This window comes from Tachypleus tridentatus, chromosome 3 (assembly GCF_004210375.1).
Source record: "Tachypleus tridentatus isolate NWPU-2018 chromosome 3, ASM421037v1, whole genome shotgun sequence".
Taxonomy (NCBI): domain Eukaryota; kingdom Metazoa; phylum Arthropoda; class Merostomata; order Xiphosura; family Limulidae; genus Tachypleus; species Tachypleus tridentatus.
Genome location: NC_134827.1, coordinates 60,803,225 through 60,826,619, shown reverse-complemented (window position 1 = coordinate 60,826,619; position 23,395 = coordinate 60,803,225). Strand labels below are relative to the sequence as shown.

The 23,395-nt window shown below is 33.6% G+C and overlaps 1 protein-coding gene across 1 annotated transcript in view; it reads left to right on the top strand.

The window, feature by feature from the left end:
- Positions 1-8,727, top strand: part of LOC143245884 (neural cell adhesion molecule 1-like) — a 141,544-nt gene extending 132,817 nt beyond the window's left edge. Inside the window, exon 12 of the mRNA XM_076492137.1 lies at positions 8,381-8,727. Coding sequence (XP_076348252.1) covers positions 8,381-8,727 — 347 coding nt within the window. The remainder of the gene's footprint in view (positions 1-8,380) is intronic.
- The last annotated feature ends 14,668 nt before the right edge of the window (positions 8,728-23,395 follow it).

Sequence of the window (23,395 nt, the reverse complement as noted above, 5' to 3'; positions counted from 1 at the left end):
CTTGAGTCTAATGTTTTAACACAGGTTTATGTCTAAACATCTTTTTGAGTCTAATGTTTTAACACAGGTTTATGTCTAAACATCTTCTTGAGTCTAATGTTTTAACACAGGTTTATGTCTAAACATCTTCTTGAGTCTAATGTTTTAACACAGATTTATGTCTAAACATCTACTGAGTCTAATGTTTTAACACAGATTTACGTCTAAACATCTTCTTGAGTCTAATGTTTTAACACAGATTTATGTCTAAACATCTTCTTGAGTCTAATGTTTTAACACAGGTTTATGTCTAAACATCTTCTTGAGTCTAATGTTTTAACACAGATTTACGTCTAAACATCTCTTGAGTCTAATGTTTTGAACACAGGTTTATCTCTAAACATCTAGAGTCTAGTGATTTAACACAGGTTTATGTCTAAACATCTTCTTGAGTCTAATGTTTTAACACAAATTTATGTCTAAACATCTTTTTGAGTCTAATGTTTTAACACAGGTTTATGTCTAAACGTCGATTGAGTCTAATGTTTTAACACAGGTTTATGTCTAAACATCTATTGAGTCCAATGTTTTGGCACAGGTTTATGCCTAAACATCTCTTGAGTCTAATGTTTTAACACAGGTTTATGTCTAAACATCTTCGTGAGTCCAATGCTTTGACACAGGTTTATCTCTAAACATCTAGAGTCTAATGATTTAACACAGATTTACGTCTAAACATATTCTTGAGTCTAATGTTCTAACACAGATTTACGTCTAAACATCTCTTGAGTCTAATGTTTTGACACAGGTTTATGTCTAAACATATTCTTGAGTCTAATGTTTTAACACAGGTTTATGTCTAAACATCTTCTTGAGTCTAATGTTTTAACACAGGTTTATGTCTAAACATCTTCTTGAGTCTAATGTTTTAACACAGGTTTATGTCTAAACATCTTCTTGAGTCTAATGTTTTAACACAGGTTTATGTCTAAACATCTTCTTGAGTCTAATGTTTTAACACAGGTTTATGTCTAAACATCTTCTTGAGTCTAATGTTTTAACACAGGTTTATGTCTAAACATCTTCTTGAGTCTAATGTTTTAACACAGGTTTATGTCTAAACATCTTCTTGAGTCTAATGTTTTAACACAGGTTTATGTCTAAACATCTTTTTGAGTCTAATGTTTTAACACAGGTTTATGTCTAAACATCTTCTTGAGTCTAATGTTTTAACACAGGTTTATGTCTAAACATCTTCTTGAGTCTAATGTTTTAACACAGGTTTATGTCTAAACATCTTCTTGAGTCTAATGTTTTAACACAGGTTTATGTCTAAACATCTTCTTGAGTCTAATGTTTTAACACAGGTTTATGTCTAAACATCTTCTTGAGTCTAATGTTTTAACACAGATTTACGTCTAAACATCTATTGAGTCTAATGTTTTAACACAGATTTATGTCTAAACATCTTCTTGAGTCTAATGTTTTAACACAGATTTACGTCTAAACATCTTCTTGAGTCTAATGTTTTAACACAGGTTTATGTCTAAACATCTTCTTGAGTCTATGTTTTAACACAGATTTACGTCTAAACATCTCTTGAGTCTAATGTTTTGATACAGGTTTATCTCTAAACATCTAGAGTCTAATGATTTAACACAGGTTTACGTCTAAACATCTTCTTGAGTCTAATGTTTTAACACAGGTTTATGTCTAAACATCTTTTTGAGTCTAATGTTTTAACACAGGTTTATGTCTAAACATCTTCTTGAGTCTAATGTTTTGACACAGGTTTATGTCTAAACATCTTCTTGAGTCTAATGTTTTAACACAGGTTTATGTCTAAACATCTATTGAGTCTAATGTTTTAACACAGGTTTATGTCTAAACATCTCTTGAGTCTAATGTTTTAACACAGGTTTATGTCTAAACATCTTCTTGAGTCTAATGTTTTAACACAGGTTTATGTCTAAACATCTAGAGTCTAATGATTTAACACAGATTTACGTCTAAACATATTCTTGAGTCTAATGTTTTAACACAGATTTACGTCTAAACATCTCTTGAGTCTAATGTTTTGACACAGGTTTATGTCTAAACATATTCTTGAGTCTAATGTTTTAACACAGGTTTATGTCTAAACATCTTCTTGAGTCTAATGTTTTAACACAGGTTTATGTCTAAACATCTTCTTGAGTCTAATGTTTTAACACAGGTTTATGTCTAAACATCTTCTTGAGTCTAATGTTTTAACACAGGTTTATGTCTAAACATCTTCTTGAGTCTAATGTTTTAACACAGGTTTATGTCTAAACATCTTTTTGAGTCTAATGTTTTAACACAGGTTTATGTCTAAACATCTTCTTGAGTCTAATGTTTTAACACAGGTTTATGTCTAAACATCTTCTTGAGTCTAATGTTTTAACACAGGTTTATGTCTAAACATCTTCTTGAGTCTAATGTTTTAACACAGGTTTATGTCCAAACATCTTTTTGAGTCTAATGTTTTAACACAGGTTTATGTCTAAACATCTTCTTGAGTCTAATGTTTTAACACAGGTTTATGTCTAAACATCTTCTTGAGTCTAATGTTTTAACACAGGTTTATGTCTAAACATCTTCTTGAGTCTAATGTTTTAACACAGGTTTATGTCCAAACATCTTTTGAGTCTAATGTTTTAACACAGGTTTATGTCTAAACATCTTCTTGAGTCTAATGTTTTAACACAGGTTTATGTCTAAACATATTCTTGAGTCTAATGTTCTAACACAGATTTACGTCTAAACATCTATTGAGTCTAATGTTTTAACACAGATTTACGTCTAAACATCTTCTTGAGTCTAATGTTTTAACACAGATTTACGTCTAAACATCTTCTTGAGTCTAATGTTTTAACACAGGTTTATGTCTAAACATCTTCTTGAGTCTATTGTTTTAACACAGATTTACGTCTAAACATCTCTTGAGTCTAATGTTTTGATACAGGTTTATCTCTAAACATCTAGAGTCTAGTGATTTAACACAGGTTTACGTCTAAACATTTTCTTGAGTGTAATGTTCTAACACAAATTTATGTCTAAACATCTTTTGAGTCTAATGTTTTGACACAGGTTTATGTCTAAACGTCGATTGAGTCTAATGTTTTAACACAGGTTTATGTCTAAACATCTATTGAGTCCAATGTTTTGGCACAGGTTTGTGCCTAAACATCTCTTGAGTCTAATGTTTTAACACAGGTTTATGTCTAAACATCTTCTTGAGTCTAATGTTTTAACATAGGTTTATGTCTAAACATCTAGAGTCTAATGATTTAACACAGATTTACGTCTAAACATATTCTTGAGTCTAATGTTCTAACACAGATTTACGTCTAATCATCTCTTGAGTCTAATGTTTTGACACAGGTTTATGTCTAAACATATTCTTGAGTCTAATGTTTTAACACAGGTTTATGTCTAAACATCTTCTTGAGTCTAATGTTTTAACACAGGTTTATGTCTAAACGTCTTCTAGAGTCTAATATTTTAACACAGGTTTATGTCTAAACATCTTCTTGAGTCTATTGTTTTATCACAGGTTTATGTCTAAACATCTTCTTGAGTCTAATGTTTTAACACAGGTGTATGTCCAAACATCTTTTTGAGTCTAATGTTTTAACACAGGTTTATGTCTAAACATTTTCTTGAGTCTAATGTTTTAACACAGGTTTATGTCTAAACATTTTCTTGAGTCTAATGTTTTAACACAGGTTTATGTCTAAACATCTTCTTGAGTCTAATGTTTTAACACAGGTATATGTCCAAACATCTTTTGAGTCTAATGTTTTAACACAGGTTTATGTCTAAACATCTTCTTGAGTCTAATGTTTTAACACAGGTTTATGTCTAAACATCTTCTTGAGTCTAATGTTTTAACACAGGTTTATGTCCAAACATCTTTTTGAGTCTAATGTTTTAACACAGGTTTATGTCTAAACATCTTCTTGAGTCTAATGTTTTAACACAGGTTTATGTCTAAACATCTTCTTGAGTCTAATGTTTTAACACAGGTTTATGTCTAAACATCTTTTTGAGTCTAATGTTTTAAAACAGGTTTATGCTTATGTCTATATATATTTAAAGTAGATGTACAAACTTTTACCTCATAGCTTAGCATCTCTTGACCGATCTGAGGCCTAATTACAGTTTTGGACTCTGAATGTCAAACCCTTTCTATTGATACATTTATCCATGCCCACGATCTAATAGATTACTTTGTTTTGATCCTGGTAGACTGGTAGGGTTCCTGATTAATAATAAAATCGAATCTGGTATACGTGCGGTACACTGTGGGTTCTGGTGGTGCACTACTGAAATGTAGATAATAGAAAGGAAAATAAATATGGTTCCATAGATCCATTTGTTCTAACTCTTCTTTAAAGAAATGCAAGCGCCGCGGTCATTGGGAAGTCCCTCTTTATTATGTTCAAATCATCAACATAAGAAAAATTTCTTTTATCTGGGACTTCTTGTTGATTCAGCTGTCAGCCCGAAGCCTTTGGAAAGTTTGGAAATCAAACCTAACCCATTAGTTAGTTTTTGCTTAACGTGAAAAAAACCAAACAAAAGGTTGTGTTTTTTTTATAAGATAAGATTTAAAATATTTATTGGTATTAAATAAAAAACATTTTTACATTTTTTAAAGACAACCTAAGTTTTTATGTTACAAAACTGTATTGAAACAGGAAATCAGAATTACAGAAACTAAGTTACCTAAATAGGAAAAAAAATCCATACTTTTGTAGTTTACTGCAATTATGTTAGTTTGAGCCAAACTAGGGTAACTTTTAATTTTATGTTACTCAGTTTCTGTAGTTTTGACCTTATTGTTTCAATACATTTTTTTAACATTTAAACTTTTTATGTTACGATGGTTAATGCTACCTATTTCTCTTTATAAGGCTCGGCATGGCCAGGTGGTTAGGTCCTTTCTTTGCTCAATATGTGTTTTAATCTTAAAATCATTTTTACCGACAAAAGATTATCGTTATATTCTTTTGGTGGCTTTGCGTTATAACCATGTTCACAACTGTCATCCATTTCTTGTAGATAGATTCTAGCTTCCACGAAATACCTCTGGCAAACCTTTATCATTTGTGTAATTAGTATAATTCCAGATTTTTAATTTTCTTACACAGCATGTTTAATTCTTTGTTCAATCATCTTTGGTTCTTTTGTCATCAATTTCTTCAGCTAGATTCCTTGATGATCGATTTTGAAGAAGAGAGTCACCTGGTTCGGCAGCTCTGGTGGTAATTAGAATGTATCTTTGATAACAATCGATAGTAGTTACTTTTGTACTCTCTAGATGGCGATACAGTATCAAGGCTAAGACGCACGAAGGTGAAATCCGTTGCCAAATCATTCTTCGTTCTCAGTTAGCAGAACATCGATTTCCCTTGAGCTCTTCAACAGAAAGCCAACATTTCTTTTCCAACAAAACACTGTGAACCAGTTTTTTGGTTGATGATCGACAGCAGTTTTGCTTTTAACAGCACCTGACATTTCATCTACAATAATTGTATCAAGTTCAGAAACTTGTTTCACCGTCTTGCAGAAAATATTTTATTCAAGTTATCCAGATAAAACTAGAAAACAGAATCACTTGGTGGCTTCAGTAAGTTACTACAACAACAAAGAAGTAATAACATACGTAAGAAGAATATAAAAACTGAAATTCTACTAAAGTAAAAAATATAAGAATTGTCAGCGAGTTAAAATCCACCCGTGTTTTTAAAACATACACACAGTTCGTCAGCACGTTCATAGTTATATTTGCTGTTGGATGATGTAGCGCGAGCCCGTGATTTCTCAATATCTTTGTATTCTACAAACTCGGAAAGTAGCCCGCAAATACATTTCTAGTAATGTTCCATTATATTCTTTACATACTCAGAACGTGATTGGTGAATATCCTTCTAGAAATGTTCTCATAAATTTAAAACGTGACTTCTTTTTATCCACTTGTATCTTTCTTACTTTCATGTTTTCTTTCTTTGTTTATCTTTGATATTCCTTGGAAGACATTAGTAGTTTTCTCTAAACGAAAAGGAACTTAGAGAAAATACGTACAACAATTAAAATAATACAACTCTCAATTTGCATATAACATTGTAGTTACGTGCGGTTTTAAGGTGTGTATGGACGTAAAGTATTGCATTTCAGAAATCAATAATACGTAGCTAGATATATATATACATACTAACGCTAAATGTTTTTTTTCTACCACGAAATAAATAAAATGCTTTTAGAAAACGCAGGCACTTTAATGAAATAAAAAGGCACGTTCACTAACACCGTGGAATATACAGTATATTACAACAAAAGTTAATCCCTGCCTCGTTGTCATTTAAAACATTTGTGACTAGTAATATCAAGTGTGGGATGAACGTGTACTCAATTTGATATATACCAAACAACCTAATTAACTTTAAAAAAATCTCTAATCTCCCAAATCATTGTAAATATATTAGTCTGGATCATAGTAAAGATACTTGTTATTTAAGTTTATTTTTTTCTAGTTTTAACTTTCTTGTTTTAATGTTTTTGTAGCATTCAAATTATCTGTATTACCATACCTATATAGATTACCTGTATATCATCCTTATTCATCTTTATAAAATTATTTTAAACTATCTGTATTACATACCTATATAGATTACCTATATATCGACCAATATTTGTCGTAATAAAATTATTTTTTTATGCTGTTTGTTTGTTTTTGAGGTCACTGGTTCGAATCCCGATCCCATCAAATATGCTCGTCCTTTCAGCCATGGGGCCATTATAATGTGACGGTCAATCCCACTATTCGTTGTTAAAAGAGTAGCCCAAGAGGTGGCGGTGGGTGGTGATGACTAGCCGCCTTCCCTCTAGTCTTACACTGCTAAATTAGGGACGGCTAGCGCAGATAGCCCTCGAGCAGCTTTGCGCAAAATTCCAAAAAACAAAACAAATAAACAGAAATAAAAATGAAAAGTCATAATAATTATAATTCCCTGTAAAATAGAAATAGCTAGTTCCTTCAAATTTTATAAAGTATAGTGTAAAACTATATTTTCATATAGTTTATTTATGAAATTGTTATCTGTATAAGGTGGGTTCAAGCGTGGTTTGTATCAGAAGTTTGTTTAAGCAGTGAGCCAAATTAGGCTTAAGTAAAATATCAGTGCTTGCGACAGAACTGCCAGGTTTGGATAGAACGCTAGTGTTCAACCAATATAGTCTACTGTACCTCCAACGTTTTATAGCGTAGCTAGCGGTGGCGTAATCAGAAGAGTTTATAAAGATAACATCCCTCAGATCGGTCCCGAATGAAACGATGTTAGAAAAAATAAAAATGTAAATACAAGGCAAAAAAATAACACGATATCATGTTGTTGTTATTTTTTGAGTTAAGCACAAAGCTACACAATGGGCTATCTGAGCTCTGCCCACCATGGGTATCGAAACCCGAATTTTTGCGTTGTAAGTCCGCAGACATACAGCTGAGCCACTGAGGGGCGCACGTTATCATCTAATCTTCCGTTAGATTTTGTTGAATTTTGAGTTAGAAAAAAACAAAAAAAATATCCAAGAAGATAATATGAAATTTCCTGCAATTGCACGTGGTTACGTTTGTCTTGTATTAATGTCTGTTACTAAGAAGCTGGCATCTTCAACTGAAATTGCAAAAAAAAGTATAACAATTTTAATTTTTTATTATATATTAATTATTATTATTTTATTACATATTAATTATTATTATTATTATTTTATTATATATTAATTATTATTATTTTATTATATATTAATTATTATTATTTTATTACATATTAATTATTATTATTATTATTTTATTGTATATTAATTATTATTATTTTATTACATATTAATTATTATTATTATTATTTTATTATATATTAATTATTATTATTTTATTATATATTATTTATTATTATTTTATTATATATTAATTATTATTATTTTATTATATATTAATTATTATTATTATTATTATTTTATTATTTATTATTATTATTATTATTTTATTATATATTAATTATTATTATTATTATTTTATTATATATTAATTATTATTATTATTTTATTATATATTAATTATTATTATTATTATTTTATTATATATTATTTATTATTATTATTATTTTATTATATATTAATTATTATTATTATTTTATTATATATTAATTATTATTATTATTTTATTATATATTAATTATTATTATTATTATTTTATTATATGTTAATCTTCAAGGATGAAAAAAAACATTTGCTTACTCGTTGTTAAGCACAAAGCTACGCAATGAGCTAAGGGTGCTCTTCCCAGAGCTATGCAATAAGCTAAGCGTGCTCATCCCAGAGCTACGCAATGAGCTAAGTGTGCTCTTCCCAGAGCTACGCAATGAGCTAATTGTGTTCATCCCAGAGCTACGCAATGAGCTAAGTGTGCTCATCCCAAAGCTACGCAATGAGCTAAATGTTTTCTTCCCAAAGCTACGCAATGAGCTAAGTGTGTTTTTCCCAGAGTTACGCAATGAACTAAGTGTGTTCTTCCCAGAGCTACGCAATGAACTAAGTGTGCTCTTCCCAAAGCTACGGAATGAGCTAGGTGTGCTCTTCCCAGAGCTACGCAATGAGCTAAGTGAGATCTTCCCAGAGTTACGCAATGAGCTAAGTGTGCTTTCCCAGAGCTACGCAATGAGCTAAGTGTGTTCTTCCCAGAGCTACGCAATGAGCTGAGTATGGTCTTCCCAAAGCTACGCAATGAGCTAAGTGTGCTCTTCCCAGAGCTATGCAATGAGCTAAGCGTGCTCATCCCAGAGCTACGCAATGAGCTAAGTGTGCTCTTCCCAGAGCTAGGTAATGAGCTAATTGTGTTCATCCCAGAGCTACGCAATGAGCTAAGCGTGCTCATCCCAAAGCTACGCAATGAGCTAAATGTGCTCTTTTCAGAGCTACGCAATGAGCTAAGTGTTTTCTTCCCAAAGCTACGCAATGAGCTGAGTGTGTTTTTCCCAGAGTTACGCAATGAACTAAGTGTGTTCTTCCCAGAGCTACGCAATGAGCTAAGTGTGTTCTTCCCAGAGCTACGCAATGAACTAAGTGTGCTCTTCCCAGAGCTACGCAATGAGCTAAGTGTGCTCTTCCCAGAGCTACGCAATGAGCTAAGTATGCTCTTTCCAGAGCTACGCAATGAGCTAAGTGTGCTTTTCCCAGTGCGAATATTTAATGTTATAATCCCTGAAACAACCGCTGAAGCACCTAGAGGGGGGGGGGAAATATAAATACAACTGCCGAAAAAAATAATTAGGTGAGATACAATTTTTATATTAAATAAAGTGAAGAAATGAAGGCAGTACATCTTATTAGTTGAATATTCAAGGTAGGTTCATCGCTGATTTTAACCTAGTATGATAACTACTGCCTTTTTATTACCGTGAATGTGACTACATATCTGTAAGACGTGGTCCGGCATGGCTAGATGGTTAGGGCGCTTGACTCGTAATCTGAGGGTCGTGATTTCGAATCCCCATCACACCAAACATGTTTGCTCCTTCAGCAGGGGGAGTGTTATAATGTTATTGTCAGTTCCACTATTCGTTCATAAAAGAGTAGCCCAAGAGTTGGTGGTGGGTGGTGATGACCACTTGCTTTCCCTCTGGTCTTACGCTGCTGACGTAGGGACGCCGAGCACAGATAGCCCTCGTGTAGTTTTCCGCTAGTACAGCGGTATGTCTCCGGATTTACAACGCTAAAATCAGGGGTTCGATTCCCCTCGGTGGGCTGAGCAGATAGCCATTTGTGGCTTTGCTATTATAAAACACACATACAGCTTTGCGCAAAATTGAGACCAAATCGACTGTCTCATCTTGTATAGTAATCAATATAATTGAAATAAAAATGTTTGGAGAACATATTTGTAAATTGAACCAATTGATTCGAATAAAATATTTTCTCTTAAATGGTAAAAAAAAAATTAATGTAATGTTAGTTGAAAAATGTTTATTCTCACACATCAGTTTTTCCCCTCGAATTCCAACACTGTGGTCCTTAATGTACATCCAGTATAAAATGTACATACGACCTGTGTATGAACTTTGTTCTTGTTAACCTACAAACAAGTTTTAATGGCTTACGATGCTACAAATAGTAGCGTGCTACATGTATGCTACATGCTTCGATACCTACGATGGAATCAGAAAAGGCAAGTCCACTGTGTGACTAATTGCTAAATTTATCTATTTTTGAGAGACTAAGTATGTTAAACTGAAACGAATTTGGAGCCTCACCACGTCGCCACAGTCCAGGCCGACGTGATAGGTTTTTGCTGTTATGTAATACTTCAAGCTCAATAAATCATAAGTATTGTAAGTTCCTACAGTTTATGAAAGACCTGTAATACTTACAACATACTACAAAGTAAATGTAACCGTGCATGAGTGGTTAAAATGCCTTTTATATGAATCGTCTCCGGCTTGCTAACGCCACATTTACAGATTTGCAACGCTAAAATTCAAGATTTTATTCCCGAAAGTAGACAGAGAATAGATAGGCCAATATGCGGCTTTGAAGTGAAAGGTCCAACACGCTCACACACAAGTCAAATCTCTCTACTATAGAGGTTGCCATTACAGTTGTTTTCATTATATTAGCTAAATACCTGAATCTTATCTTGATCACGAACATTGCAATTTATAATTAAAATATATTTTGTATTTCTTACAGAAAATCAAAGTTTGTTTGGAAAGCACAGATGGCGGTGTTTTTCCGTCTCAGTATACATGTCTTTAACTGATTATCGGATCTTTCAAGTATCTATATTCAAATGCTAAAGGCCCCTCAATGGTTCAGCGGTATGTCTGCGGACTTACAACGCTAAAAGCCGGGTTCGATACCCGTGGTGGGTAGAGCAGATAACCCGACGTGGCTTTGCTATAAGAAAAACACACACACAAGTAGCCAGAAGTAATTGTATTTATCCGTTGGCCAGTTCGTGATAGCTATTGTTTTATACCTTAATGTTAGGCCTTCCTGAAGAGATACAACATTAAAATTCGAGGTTCAATACTGGTGATGTACACATCTAAACTTCATTGCCTTGATTGGTTAAAACTATTCCTTCAGCTGTCAAATCAGAAACCTCAACATAAAGAAAGTCTGATTGTTATTTGATTTCTCAAAATAAAGGGGAAAATAGCGATTAATCGACTTTTAGAATTAATGATAAACGAAAAGTGCCGTTACATTACAGAGTAATAAAACAAAATCAAATGGTTGTTATGAGTGGCTGCTATTCGATACGACGTGAAGGAAAAACAAGATCATATAGATTATTTCATTGATTGTCATAGTACGGATTGTATATGAACGTCCTGGATATTTATTATTAAAAATATTTCACTAGCAATTGTCTCTTATTATTGATTTTTTTTCCAATGTAAAATTGAGCCATTAGTTGGCATGTTTAATAGAATCGATATATAAAGACAAATATACATAAGCGAACAACTCACTTAGTGTGTTTTTTTTTTTAGTAGTTGGGATTAATAGTATATATACTCCACAAGAATAATTCACTGTTCCGGTAATGTCCTGGTAATGCCCTCTGTATTTTAACGAATAAACTACACTTTAACCCAGTTCAATCATGTGTGTTATTTACACATTTTACGAAAGTAAAACTCCAAAATTAAAAAAAAAAAATTACTTTCCGAAGTTTAGGAACATATAATTAAAGTAATATCATATATTTTATCAATGATAGTGAATAAATATTACGTAACCAATGTCCTGGTGAGACGTTGTGAAGTTACAGGACTCACAACACTAAAACTTGAAGCTTGGACACAGCAAATAGCCCAAATAAATAAACAAATTATGAACTAATTCTATCAAATGCTTATTCCATATATCTTTAGCTACTAAATGTGTGTGCGTTTTGTTATAACTCGCCCTCATCAGATTATCTACTGTGACCACTGAGGGGAACTCCCTAGTTCCACGTTCTAAACCCATAAACTTATCACTGTCCCAAAGTAAATATTGTAAACACTAGACGTGGGTTATCATAACTGAAAGCTCAATGTGTCTCTGCGTTCTTAATAACAATGCATTATAACAAATACAAGGTAAAATAAATGCATTGTTAATACACAGTTAACTGGGTTTTAAGTATTGGCCGAAAGTTTTAAACAAAAGTTGAGTTACAAACCCGTGATACTTGCATTTAGCTTTTGACACTTTATATCTTTTGGTTTTTCGCGCGTTAAGGCGTATGCTTCGTAATCTGAGGGTCGCGGATTCGCGCCCGAGTCGCGCCAAACATGCTCTCCCTCCCAGCCGTGGGGGCGTTATAATGTGACGGTCAATCCCACTTTTCGTTGATAAAAGAGTAGCCCAAGAGTTGGCGGTGGGTGGTGATGACTAGCTGCCTTTCCTCTAGTCTTACACTGCTAAATTAGGGACGGCTAGCACAGATAGCCCTCGAGTAGCTTTGTGCGAAATTCCAAAACAAACAAAACAAATCGTTTGTTTGTTGTTAGCACAAAACTGAAATTACCGTTGAGAAGACGTACGGTAAGGAAATCTATTAAGTTCACACATAATAAGTCCATTGTATAACATTTTGTTTAAAACAAATAAGCGGTTTGAGATTTGAGAAAGAAATAGGTAACGGATTGTAGTTTTGTTCCCACGTGTTTATGTGGCAGTTAATTTTTGTGTTGTTTTAACAGTTCATGTTTTGTGACTTTACGGGTCTGTCGGCACCAATGAAGAGAAATTAAAGTGTTACAACTACTTGTTTTCAAACTGAAACAAACCTATACTTTTCTTTTACTCACTCGGACACATTATATAAGCTGAAATTCCAAAAAGAATGCAACAAAGATCATTTCCACGTGGCATTCGATATTGAAATTTTATGTTACACTGAAAATGTATATTTGACTTTAATATTACTGCCAAACTGTTGGTATGTAGTTTATCATAATATTGAGGTCATGTCAGGGTAGGCATCAAGCGCCTTTGACTGACGTGCAAGGAAAACCAAGTTGAGTCAAAACATCTCTTGATTATTAGAGACTTTCGATACAAAGTTGGTGGAATTGACCGACCTCGTAGCCATTTGTACTGGTGCATTTTAAAGTGTAATATTGAAAGTAATATAGGAATAATCTGTCTACAACTGTATCATCTATAAATTTATGTTTTCATTCTTTTTTGGCACTGCCATCCATACCTCATTTTACAAAATGTTTTACTATTGCTTGTTTTATTTACAGTTGAGGTTATTTTATGAGATGCTTATGAAATGAATTGTTTGAATTAACATTATATCTACAAATAAACCTAATAGGAGCCTATTATTAATTATAGTTTATGTAAAAGTAAAGGTGCTTTTAAATATTTCACACTCAACCATCGAAATTAATTTAACAGTTAATTTAGGACTTTAACAGTGTCAAGAAACTGTCCTCTTCACACCTATTTTGACAAATAAAAAGTACTTTAAAATATTAGTCAGTTACGATATGAATAAAGGTAACTAATATGATTTGCGTTAAATAATATTATATCTCAAGCAAAAAAGTAAGTTTTTGGTCTCCATCTTCTTGTCTTTAAACAGAAAATATTTTCAATAAATCTTAATCCAAGTTCGATTTTTTGCAGTTACGATCATAGAGTGATATTCGCTAAATGTTTCTGTCCCAATACATACATAAATGTAAAATGAACAACGGTTGCTTGACATGATTCACATTTTTGTCAACTGAACAAAAAAAGCAGGAGTATTGCAGCTGTATTTCAAGCTTTCAAGTCCAATAAACCTGTTATTTGCCTACAGATGTTTTGTACAGCGTAAAAGTTTGTTCTTGGCAAGTGTTTAGGTTTAGATAAACAATGGGTGCTCAGAGATCAATCGATCTCTCTTGGCTCCGCTGTTTGTTGAAGAAAGTTGGGAAATACTATGTAGTAAAAAAACAACCGAAAAACGTGAAGTGATCAAACTGATCTTTTATCTCATAAAAGGAAAGATCAAAACCTCTAAAAAGAGATCAAAACCTGATCACTGTTTCAGCTCTAAAAAGACGCTGAACTTGTTTAAGAAGTCAATTGCACAAATAAATAAATAGAACAAATAGGTAGAGTTTAAACTTTGAATAGAATAAATAACTTTAATTGAGCTAAAATAATCTGCAATAAAGGGATCATGGGAACCATCAAGTGGAAACTGGATGGAAATCCCATACCTGAAAATATAACATGTATAATATTAGCGGGCGCTAATCAGGACGGAAGTGAACAAAAAGTCCTAAGTCAAAAGAGTAAAACGGAAAAGTAAACTTAGATGTGGAGAAATCGGTGTATGTAGATCAAGCCCACTTTCATTGGCTATACAAGCTGTGACTAGACATAGAGAGAAAAAAACTAGTTATACACGAAGATTTATCTCCAATGACCCATCGACATTGAATATTTAATCAAACATATTTAATATTTAATAAAAACACATTTAATATTTAATAAAATATAATTAATATTTAATAAAACATATTTAATATTTAAGAAAAACACATTTAATATTTAATAAAATATAATTAATATTTAATAAAACATATTTAATATTTAAGAAAAACACATTTACTATTTAATAAAAACATATTTAATATTAATAAAACACATTTAATATTTAATAAAACATTAAATGTTTAATACAATGACATTTAATATTTAATAAAAACACAGTTATTATTTAATAAAATCACATTTAATATTTAATAAAACATAGTTATTATTTAATTATTATACACGAAGATTTATCTCCAATGACCCATCGACATTGCAGAACGATTGTTAATTAGCTAATAAGTATGCTGTTTTCGTCTGGTATGGTAGATATAGGTTCATTCAGGGCTGAAGTTGGTTTCAGTGGTGGCTGTTTTCAGGAGTTTACTCAGAACTGGGAGATCTTCCTCTGAAGAAGAATCGAGCAATTTGAAGGTGTCCACGAGCTCTTCCTCTTCATCCAAATCAAGATCCATTGGGCTTCCAGCCTCATTTTCTTCCTGAAAACTGTTGTCTGGGCTCGAAGGTTGAATCTGAAGATGCTTCTGGTTGATTGGAGAACCGTTTTCTCCGTCGGCTGTGGTTCGTGTGGTGTAGTATACCAGTGAGGCAGAGTTTTGTTATGTGAGGAACACTTAGAAGAACACACGTCTCTGCCACACTAATACTGACTATTTTCGTTAGGGCAATGAGGAATAGAATTCTACACATGCCCTCCAAGTTTAATCAAAATCCGATCAATTTTGACTGAGTTATAGAACAAAAAATAATGTGAACAATCTTTCTCAATGTTAACAGATAGAGGGATGTGTGACCTTGGCCTCTGCTAAGTCCATAATCCAAATATGTTATCAACTTTCGTCTACATTTTTTTTTATCGTCAGCTGGTTAGGGCGTTCAACTTGTAACCTGAAAGTCGAGGGTTCTAATCCCCGTTACACTAAACATGCTCGGCAATTTAGCTCTGGCGACGTTATAAAGTGACGGTCAATTCCATTTGTGGTTGATTACAAAGCACTTCAAGAGTTAGCGGTGGGTGATGTTGAATAGCTGCCCTCCCTAGTCTTACATAACCAAATTAGGAACTACTAGCGCTTGTGTATCTTTGCACAAATTAAAAACAAACCAATACTAACTTTGTCATTTGTGAGAAATCGTACTTCCTAACGCACACTGGACTCCTGGAAGATCAGTTTTGCCATCATAACATAGCAATGTTTTTGAATAGTGTTCCTTTCCTGTTAGTGCTGCCATCTAGGGGTCAGGAAAATAGCCACAGATAAACACTAAAAACATCAGACAAAACACAGCAGAACGCTACATATTCTAACGATATTTGTATAGTGTATGCTCATTTTGTTGTTCTATGTTAAAATATAACTCCTTTATTACAAGACTTCAGAAGCACCGGTAAAGAGCTAAAAGTACAACCAGTTAAAGCCTCGAACAGCGACATCTTTATGTATGTGGAAGGTTCAAAGTTCATGCAAAAGTATACAAGCAAAACTTCATTAACATCTGTTATTTAAAATAACGGTATTAATCGTATAGCAAGGAATTCAAAGTCGTTTTATGATTATCGTTTGTCAGAATTTTCACTTCTCAACGGTTTTAATCACTCTGATTTCATAGGATCTTACCGGTCAACATTGTTTATTCTAATGTTGTTTGAATACCGAATGAGTGGACAGTTATTATTCATTATCCATTGTCATATTTTCAGCATAAGTTTGCTCGATTTTATGGAATTCTTTTAACGAAAAAAAAAAAAAGAGTTTAGTGTCACGTGATATTAGCTTAACCAATTAGCGTAAATAATGATGCTTAATACGACAGTGCCGAATGTATGCAGGTGATGACAAGAGACTGTTAATCTACTTTCCAAGGCGTTACTATAAAGGAAGTTATTAACACTGTTTAAGAAAGGAGAACTAGCACTATATGTATATGTTTTTTAATTTGGTTGACTTTGTAAAATATAGGTTTGTTCTGAATAACAGGCTTGTGGTGTAGCTGTTTAATATTCAAATCCTGGACACCGGGCAACAGTTAAAGCCACAACAGCAACAGTGATGGTCAACCAAAGAGTGTGACAATTGTGGTCAAATCCTGAACACCGATCAGTGACCTCCCCAGTGGCACAACAGGTATGTCTGCGGGCTCACACCTCTAGAAACCGGTGTAGCTTTGTGCTTAATTCTAAAATATCCAACCAACTGACCAGCGGTCAGAGACATAACAGCAGCAGTGATGGCTATCCAAAAACTGCGGCAGTTTTTGTTTTCGGTGATCACCATAAATCAAATAACAAATAGAGTGAAGACGAGTAAGGCCCAAACATACCCTTGGGTGCGCTACTTTCTATGCATCAATGAGAAATTGATTATATAAGGAAAGGTAGGTCAAATAAAAAGGATTCAGCGTACGACTTAAAAGCATGAGGTCAACACTGATGGCCAAACTGTTAGCTAGACTTATAGTATTAACACGAGCAAATATTTCGTTGTTGTTGTTCAACTTGGGACATCATGATGCGAGAAATTAATTTGGAGATTAAATCGTCCTTTGGTCCTTTATTCACACCTTAGATTGTTTCTGATTAGAAGTAAGAAAGTGACACAAGACAGTCACAAACATTCGTCTTATGTTTGTTTTTATCTAATGATTCAATCTTCCTGTTGCCAGAAGATTGGACTAAAGAGCAACAGTTATTGTTTGTTTGTCTGTTTTTGAATTTCACACAAAGCTACTCGAGGGCTATCTGCGCTAGCCGCCCCTAATTTAGAAGTGTAAGACTAGAAGGAAGGCAGCTAGTCATCACCACCCACCGCCAACTCTTGGGCTAATCTTTTACCAACGAATAGTAGAATTGACCGTCACATTATAACGCCCCCAAGGCTGAAAGGCCGAGCAAGTTTGGTGCGACCGAGTAACAGTTAATGCAGTTATTTACATTTGTAAATAGAAGAGGCAGAATGACATTGTTGGATTTTCTGTTCAGCTAAAATGCACCTGATACACAAGCGACTGTCTGATATACTTAAGAACATATCTTACATAGTAAAGTTTATTGAGTCTAAGATATAACATTGTACGGGGAAAGCGATCATTCTAACTGTCCTTCAAAACTAACTATATTTCTAATTAAGTTTGGCGTAGAAGTATATCATTGATATATAGTTTTTAAAATATAGGATTTCTGCTGTGTCCACTGATGGGAGCAGAACGTATAATTCTAGCGTTCTAAATCTGTAGAGTTATTAATCAGTGATGACGAGAAAACCCACTTGTAGAGAAAAATATATATGTAAAAATGGCTGGTATGGATTGAGAAAGCACCATGTAGAGGAGCAAACAACGTTTCGACCTTCTTTGGTCATCCTCAGGTTCACAAAGAACATCTAAGCACGCCCTCTACATTCCTACACTCAGTTACACAATCGCCTTCAAACAGGTGGTCAGCTATCGGTCAGTTACCTCTTTCTTTCTTTGTGAACCTGACGATGACCGTAGACGTTGTTCGGTTATTTACATAAACATTTTCTCAACCCGAACCAGCCGTTATTACATATATATTTTACTGTAGACTTATTGTTGTTCCATATAAAGACAATATCTGTGGTTTCACAGTTTATAAACAGTAAACAAATCGGAGAAACAATCTGAGTCATTTTAAAATAATTTTTCTTTAATTTACTTTTAACTGTAAACAGTTTCATTTTTTGTTTCTAAAATAAAATTATATTCTGATTCTAAAACTATAATATATTTACTATAACCATTTTTACTCACTACTGAAGCGTGATGCGAGATAGTTTTTCTTTGGATGTTATGGATATCGTTGTAGATGTAGTTGATTCCACATGCATTAAACACGTGTAACATCATGAGAAAATAACCATAAAAAAAGGTATTGTGGCACGTTATGTTTAACCAAATGTAAGCAAAGTAAAACGTGCCATAATGCTAAATTAATTTATGTTTATATGCCTACGAACTAGTGAAAACGAATGTGTAATTATCACTAAAATAATTCATAGTTAAAAGTTTCATAGTAAAGTCACAAACGTCACAATGTGACTCTAGTCAGACATAGTGAATGGAATGTGAATCTCAAGATTCATGGTTCCAAACCCCTTGTCACAATAACAAGCTCTGCACCGAGGAAACCTAACTTAATAATAAGAGTTACTTGCACACCGCATTATTTAATTAGAATGAGGTAGTTGAAGAGTTGGCGGTGAGTGCTGTTTATTAGTGTATCAGTCCAAAATTATGAAGGACCATGCGCAGTTGGTTATCATGTAGATTTGCACGGAATTCTGAAAAAACAAAGTCCAATTTGGAAAAATAATTCCGGCTCATAGTACGTTTTCGCCCTCTGTTGGTCGAAAACAAAAACAAGTATTTCTTGATACATTTTCGTGTTCCCAAATTGTTTACAGCCCGTTAATTCAATAATTTGCTTTCCTATGAATTCCACGGTAAATTGTTTACTGTGAAAGGAAACCTTATATCTTTTACTTTATATTCATTTTCAAAGTTGTTTTCTTTCTTATCGCAAAGACACATCGGGAATTGAACCCTTGATTTTAATGTTGCAAACCCTTAGATTTACTGCTGTTCCAGTGGAGTACCGTATTCAAAGGTGTTCTATTGTTAGTTAGAGCATGTGCAAACTTTCGTACGTTCTAATAATATTAAGTTTTATGCGCTACAGCTCAATAACTTATGATAATTAAATCCGTGTTAAACTAAATTTGGTTATTATTAACTAAAGGAAGTGCTTTCTTTAAAAACGCTGTTTATATTATTTACATAACCCAATAATTAATAAACTAACTAGAGCAATTATGTTATTTTATTAATAAAAAATGTTTCATTAAAAAAGTGCAAATTCTGTTGGTTGGATTTTAATTAAACAATAAGATTTGATAAATTTTTATGAGTTTCAGTAAATTACTGTTTGATTGTTTTTTGAATTTCGCGCAAAGCTACACGAGAGCTATCTGTGCAAGTCGTCCCTAATTTAGCAGTGTAAGACTAGAGAGAAGGCAGTTAGTCATCACCACCTCCCGCCAACTGTTAGGCTACTCTTTTACCAACAAATAGTGGGATTGACCGTCACATTATAACGCCCCCACGGCTGGGAGGGCGAGCATGTTTGGTGCGACCGGGATTCGAACCCGCGACTCTTAGATGACTAGTCGAACGCCTTAACACGCTTGGCCATGCCGGGTAAATACCATGGTGAACACAGCTAAGGGCCGCGATGGCCCAACGGTATGTTTGCGGACTAGTACTACTAGCAGTCGGGTTTCAATACCTGTTGTGGGCAGAGTACAGATAACCCATTGTGTAACTTTTCCTTAATTCCAAAGAAACAAATAAATGAACACCATAGGTGTAGGCTCGAAAACATCATTCTTGTATTTTGATTTAACTCGTTTCTCTGCATAAACATGTTTGGTGCGACCACGATGCGAATCCGCGACATTCAGACTACGAGTCGCACAGTCGCACGCCCTAACCCACCTGGCCATGCAGGGCCAACGGTAATTTATAAACTTCAACAGATAGCTCTCGTGTAGCTTTGCGCGAAAATTCAAGACGAATAAACGATTCAAACAACGAACGTGTTCGGTGACAGGATTCGAAGTTAGAACCCAGAAATTGAGAGCCGAGCACTCTAACAATAATCTCATGTCAGAATCCTTGTTGTATTGGTTTAAAAGCTGGTTGCTTAGAAACATAACCGAGCAGCAGGAATCATTCACTCACTTAGTAAGTGTCGTTTGTATTAGAGAACTAGTTTTCAGTGATTGTTTAGTTTTGAGGGGCGAATTAGCACAGCACACTTACTATTGGAGCGTTTTAAAATCACATTTAGTAATAAAAAATATATAATTAATTTTATATGACTGTGTAGTGTTGTTGTCACACTTTGTGCACAATTCATGTCATAACGGATAATTTAAATGGGTTATTTTTACTAAGTGATTAAAATATAATGCTTTTCGTTATAAATATGTTTTCTACGTTAATAACTGAATATAAAAAGAGAAACACAACAAATATAAAATATACCTGAAGTGAAACACAGCAAATAGATTTAATAGGAATGAGTTTTGGGAACAGATAAACATATTTTGTGGATTGACGTTTCGGGTTTTATCACATCTGTGTAGTTCCTAAACGAAATATTTGTCAGTATATGCATATAATGACAGTGTTTGCTATTTCATTATTAATCAAAGGTTTTCAAATAGAAATTCTAAAAAATGTCTTCCATAGCATATCTTTTAAATAAGCCCATGTAAAGAGAGTTATAAAACTCAATCAACATTCGATTGTAGCTAAACATTTAAGATGTTAGATATAACAAGAATGTCATATAATACAATGATAAAAATATATATCTTTAGTAAACTATCATTTATCAATAGGAATATATTTCGTTCTGTATTTTAAATTAAACCATGAAAATTTTCCAACTAAAGTCTCATGTACGTATTACAAAAAGGCCTGCCAAGTACTAGCTAACAACAACATTTTATCTTGGCGTGCGACTCGTAATCTGAGGGTTGCGGGTTTGCATCCCCGTCATGCTCGCCCTTTTAGCCGTGTGGGCGTTATAATGTGAGGTCAATCCCACTATTCGTTGGTAAAAGAGTAGCCCAAGAGTTGGCGGTGGGTGGTGATGAATAGCTGCCTTTCCTCTAGTCTTACACTGCTAAATTAGGGATGGCTAGCACAGATAGCCTTCGAGTAGCTTTGTGCGAAATTCAAAAAACAAACGAACAAAACATTTTATTTCACGGAAAGTATGTTCTATCTTCGCTTTGCCGGTTATTGAATACAAAATACTGGATTATGATCAATACTTGTTATGTCTACAATCGTATATATACTACATATAACAGTTGCAAATGTACACTCGAAAACTCAGCATCTCCAAGTCCCTTTTACTGAACGAGCAAATGAGTTTATAGGTCCGCACTAAAAACTAAGAAGAGGATATCTTCGGCGAAACCCATGTCTTACGAAGAAATTATGATCAACAAAACCTTTGAAGTTGATACCACTTATAAAATTCATACAACACAAATTTTCCCTCAGTGAAAAATTAACCTCCAGAAAACCTATAGTCAAAATTTCATGTTCGATCCCACCAAAACTTGTTTTTGATGTAGTTTACGACAGAGCAGTATAAAACTTCTCAAATGAAATCGTTGCTACAATATTGTAACATACTCTGAGTAACATAATAGGTCTCCAGGTACATAAATTTACATGTTTCTCATTTTCACCTTCGTGTGTAAATCGTAAATTACTTGTTTTCCTACAAAAGCGTGAACTCTCGAAAATTTATGCGTATTCACAGTACTGCTAACTCCATCAATAAAAGAAGACAAATTATTTTGTACTAAAAACTATCAAATATTTATTGTAGGACATGTGACAGAAAGCTGAAAGCATCTTATAAAGCACCTTATTTTCTACTAAAAACTATCAAATATTTAATAATAGGACGTGTGACACAAAGCTGAAAGCATCTTATAAAGCACCTTATTTTGTACTAAAAACTATCAAATATTTAGTTATAGGACGTGTGATACAAAGCTGAAAGCATCTTATAAAGCACCTTATTTTGTACTAAAACTATAAAATATTTAGTTATAGGACGTGTGATACAAAGCTGAAAGCATCTTAAAAAGCACCTTATTTTGTACTAAAAACTATCAAATATTTAATTGTAGGACGTGTGATAGAAAGCTGAAAGCATCTTATAAAGCACCTTATTTTGTACTAAAAACTATCAAATATTTAATTATAGGACGTGTGACACAAAGCTGAAAGCATCTTATAAATATACGTCTCTATATTACTATATCACTGTTATTGCTCACAGAATTTAACAATAGATCGAAACTCAGGGAAACTCAGGACCACCGATTTACGACTTCATCTCAGATGTAGATATATAAAATTAACCCTAAAATCAGGGATCCGATTCCCCTCGGTGGGCTCAGCAGATAACCCGATGTGGCTTTGCTATAAGAAAAACACAAACACGCACTCTGGTCACCAACACGTTGAATGCGCCGTTGCACAATATGTGAAACTGTAGTTATATTCAGAAACGAAAATGATTAGTTTTTTTAAAATATGAAGCTTTTAAACCGAATCTACTGATTAGATGTTTGTTATTTATTTTTATTTATACAATAGGAAAATAGCTGTGGTAAATGTGCGGAAAACAATACTGTTACAGATTAATTAACTATGTAGGTCCCGTTTTTCTTTAAAAAAACAACAACTGTCATTTCTGGTTAATCATTATGTTTAAGACAATTAGTAAAATATGTTATCATGAACATTCTGAATAGACAAACCAAACTGCTAAACTCTGTATTGATCGATGTAAAATATAGTAATATAACATGCTGAAGATATAACACTAAAGAAACATTAACCGGCATTCCACAGTGATTATTATTTATTATTATTTTTTTAAATATTACAAATCATGACACAGTCTTGTTTATTTGCTCGACATCTAACTATATGTTGTACGGGCCCGGCATGGCCTAACGCGTTAAGGTGTGCACTTCGTAATCTGAGGGTCGCGGGTTCGCGCTCGAGTCGTGCCGCAACATGCTCGCTCTCCCAGCCCTGGGGGCGTTATAATGTGACGGTCAATCCCACTTTTCGTTGGTAAAAGAGTAGCCCAAGAGTTGGCTGTGGGTGATGATAACTAGCTGCCTTCCCTCTAGTCTTACACTGCTAAATTAGGGACGGCTAG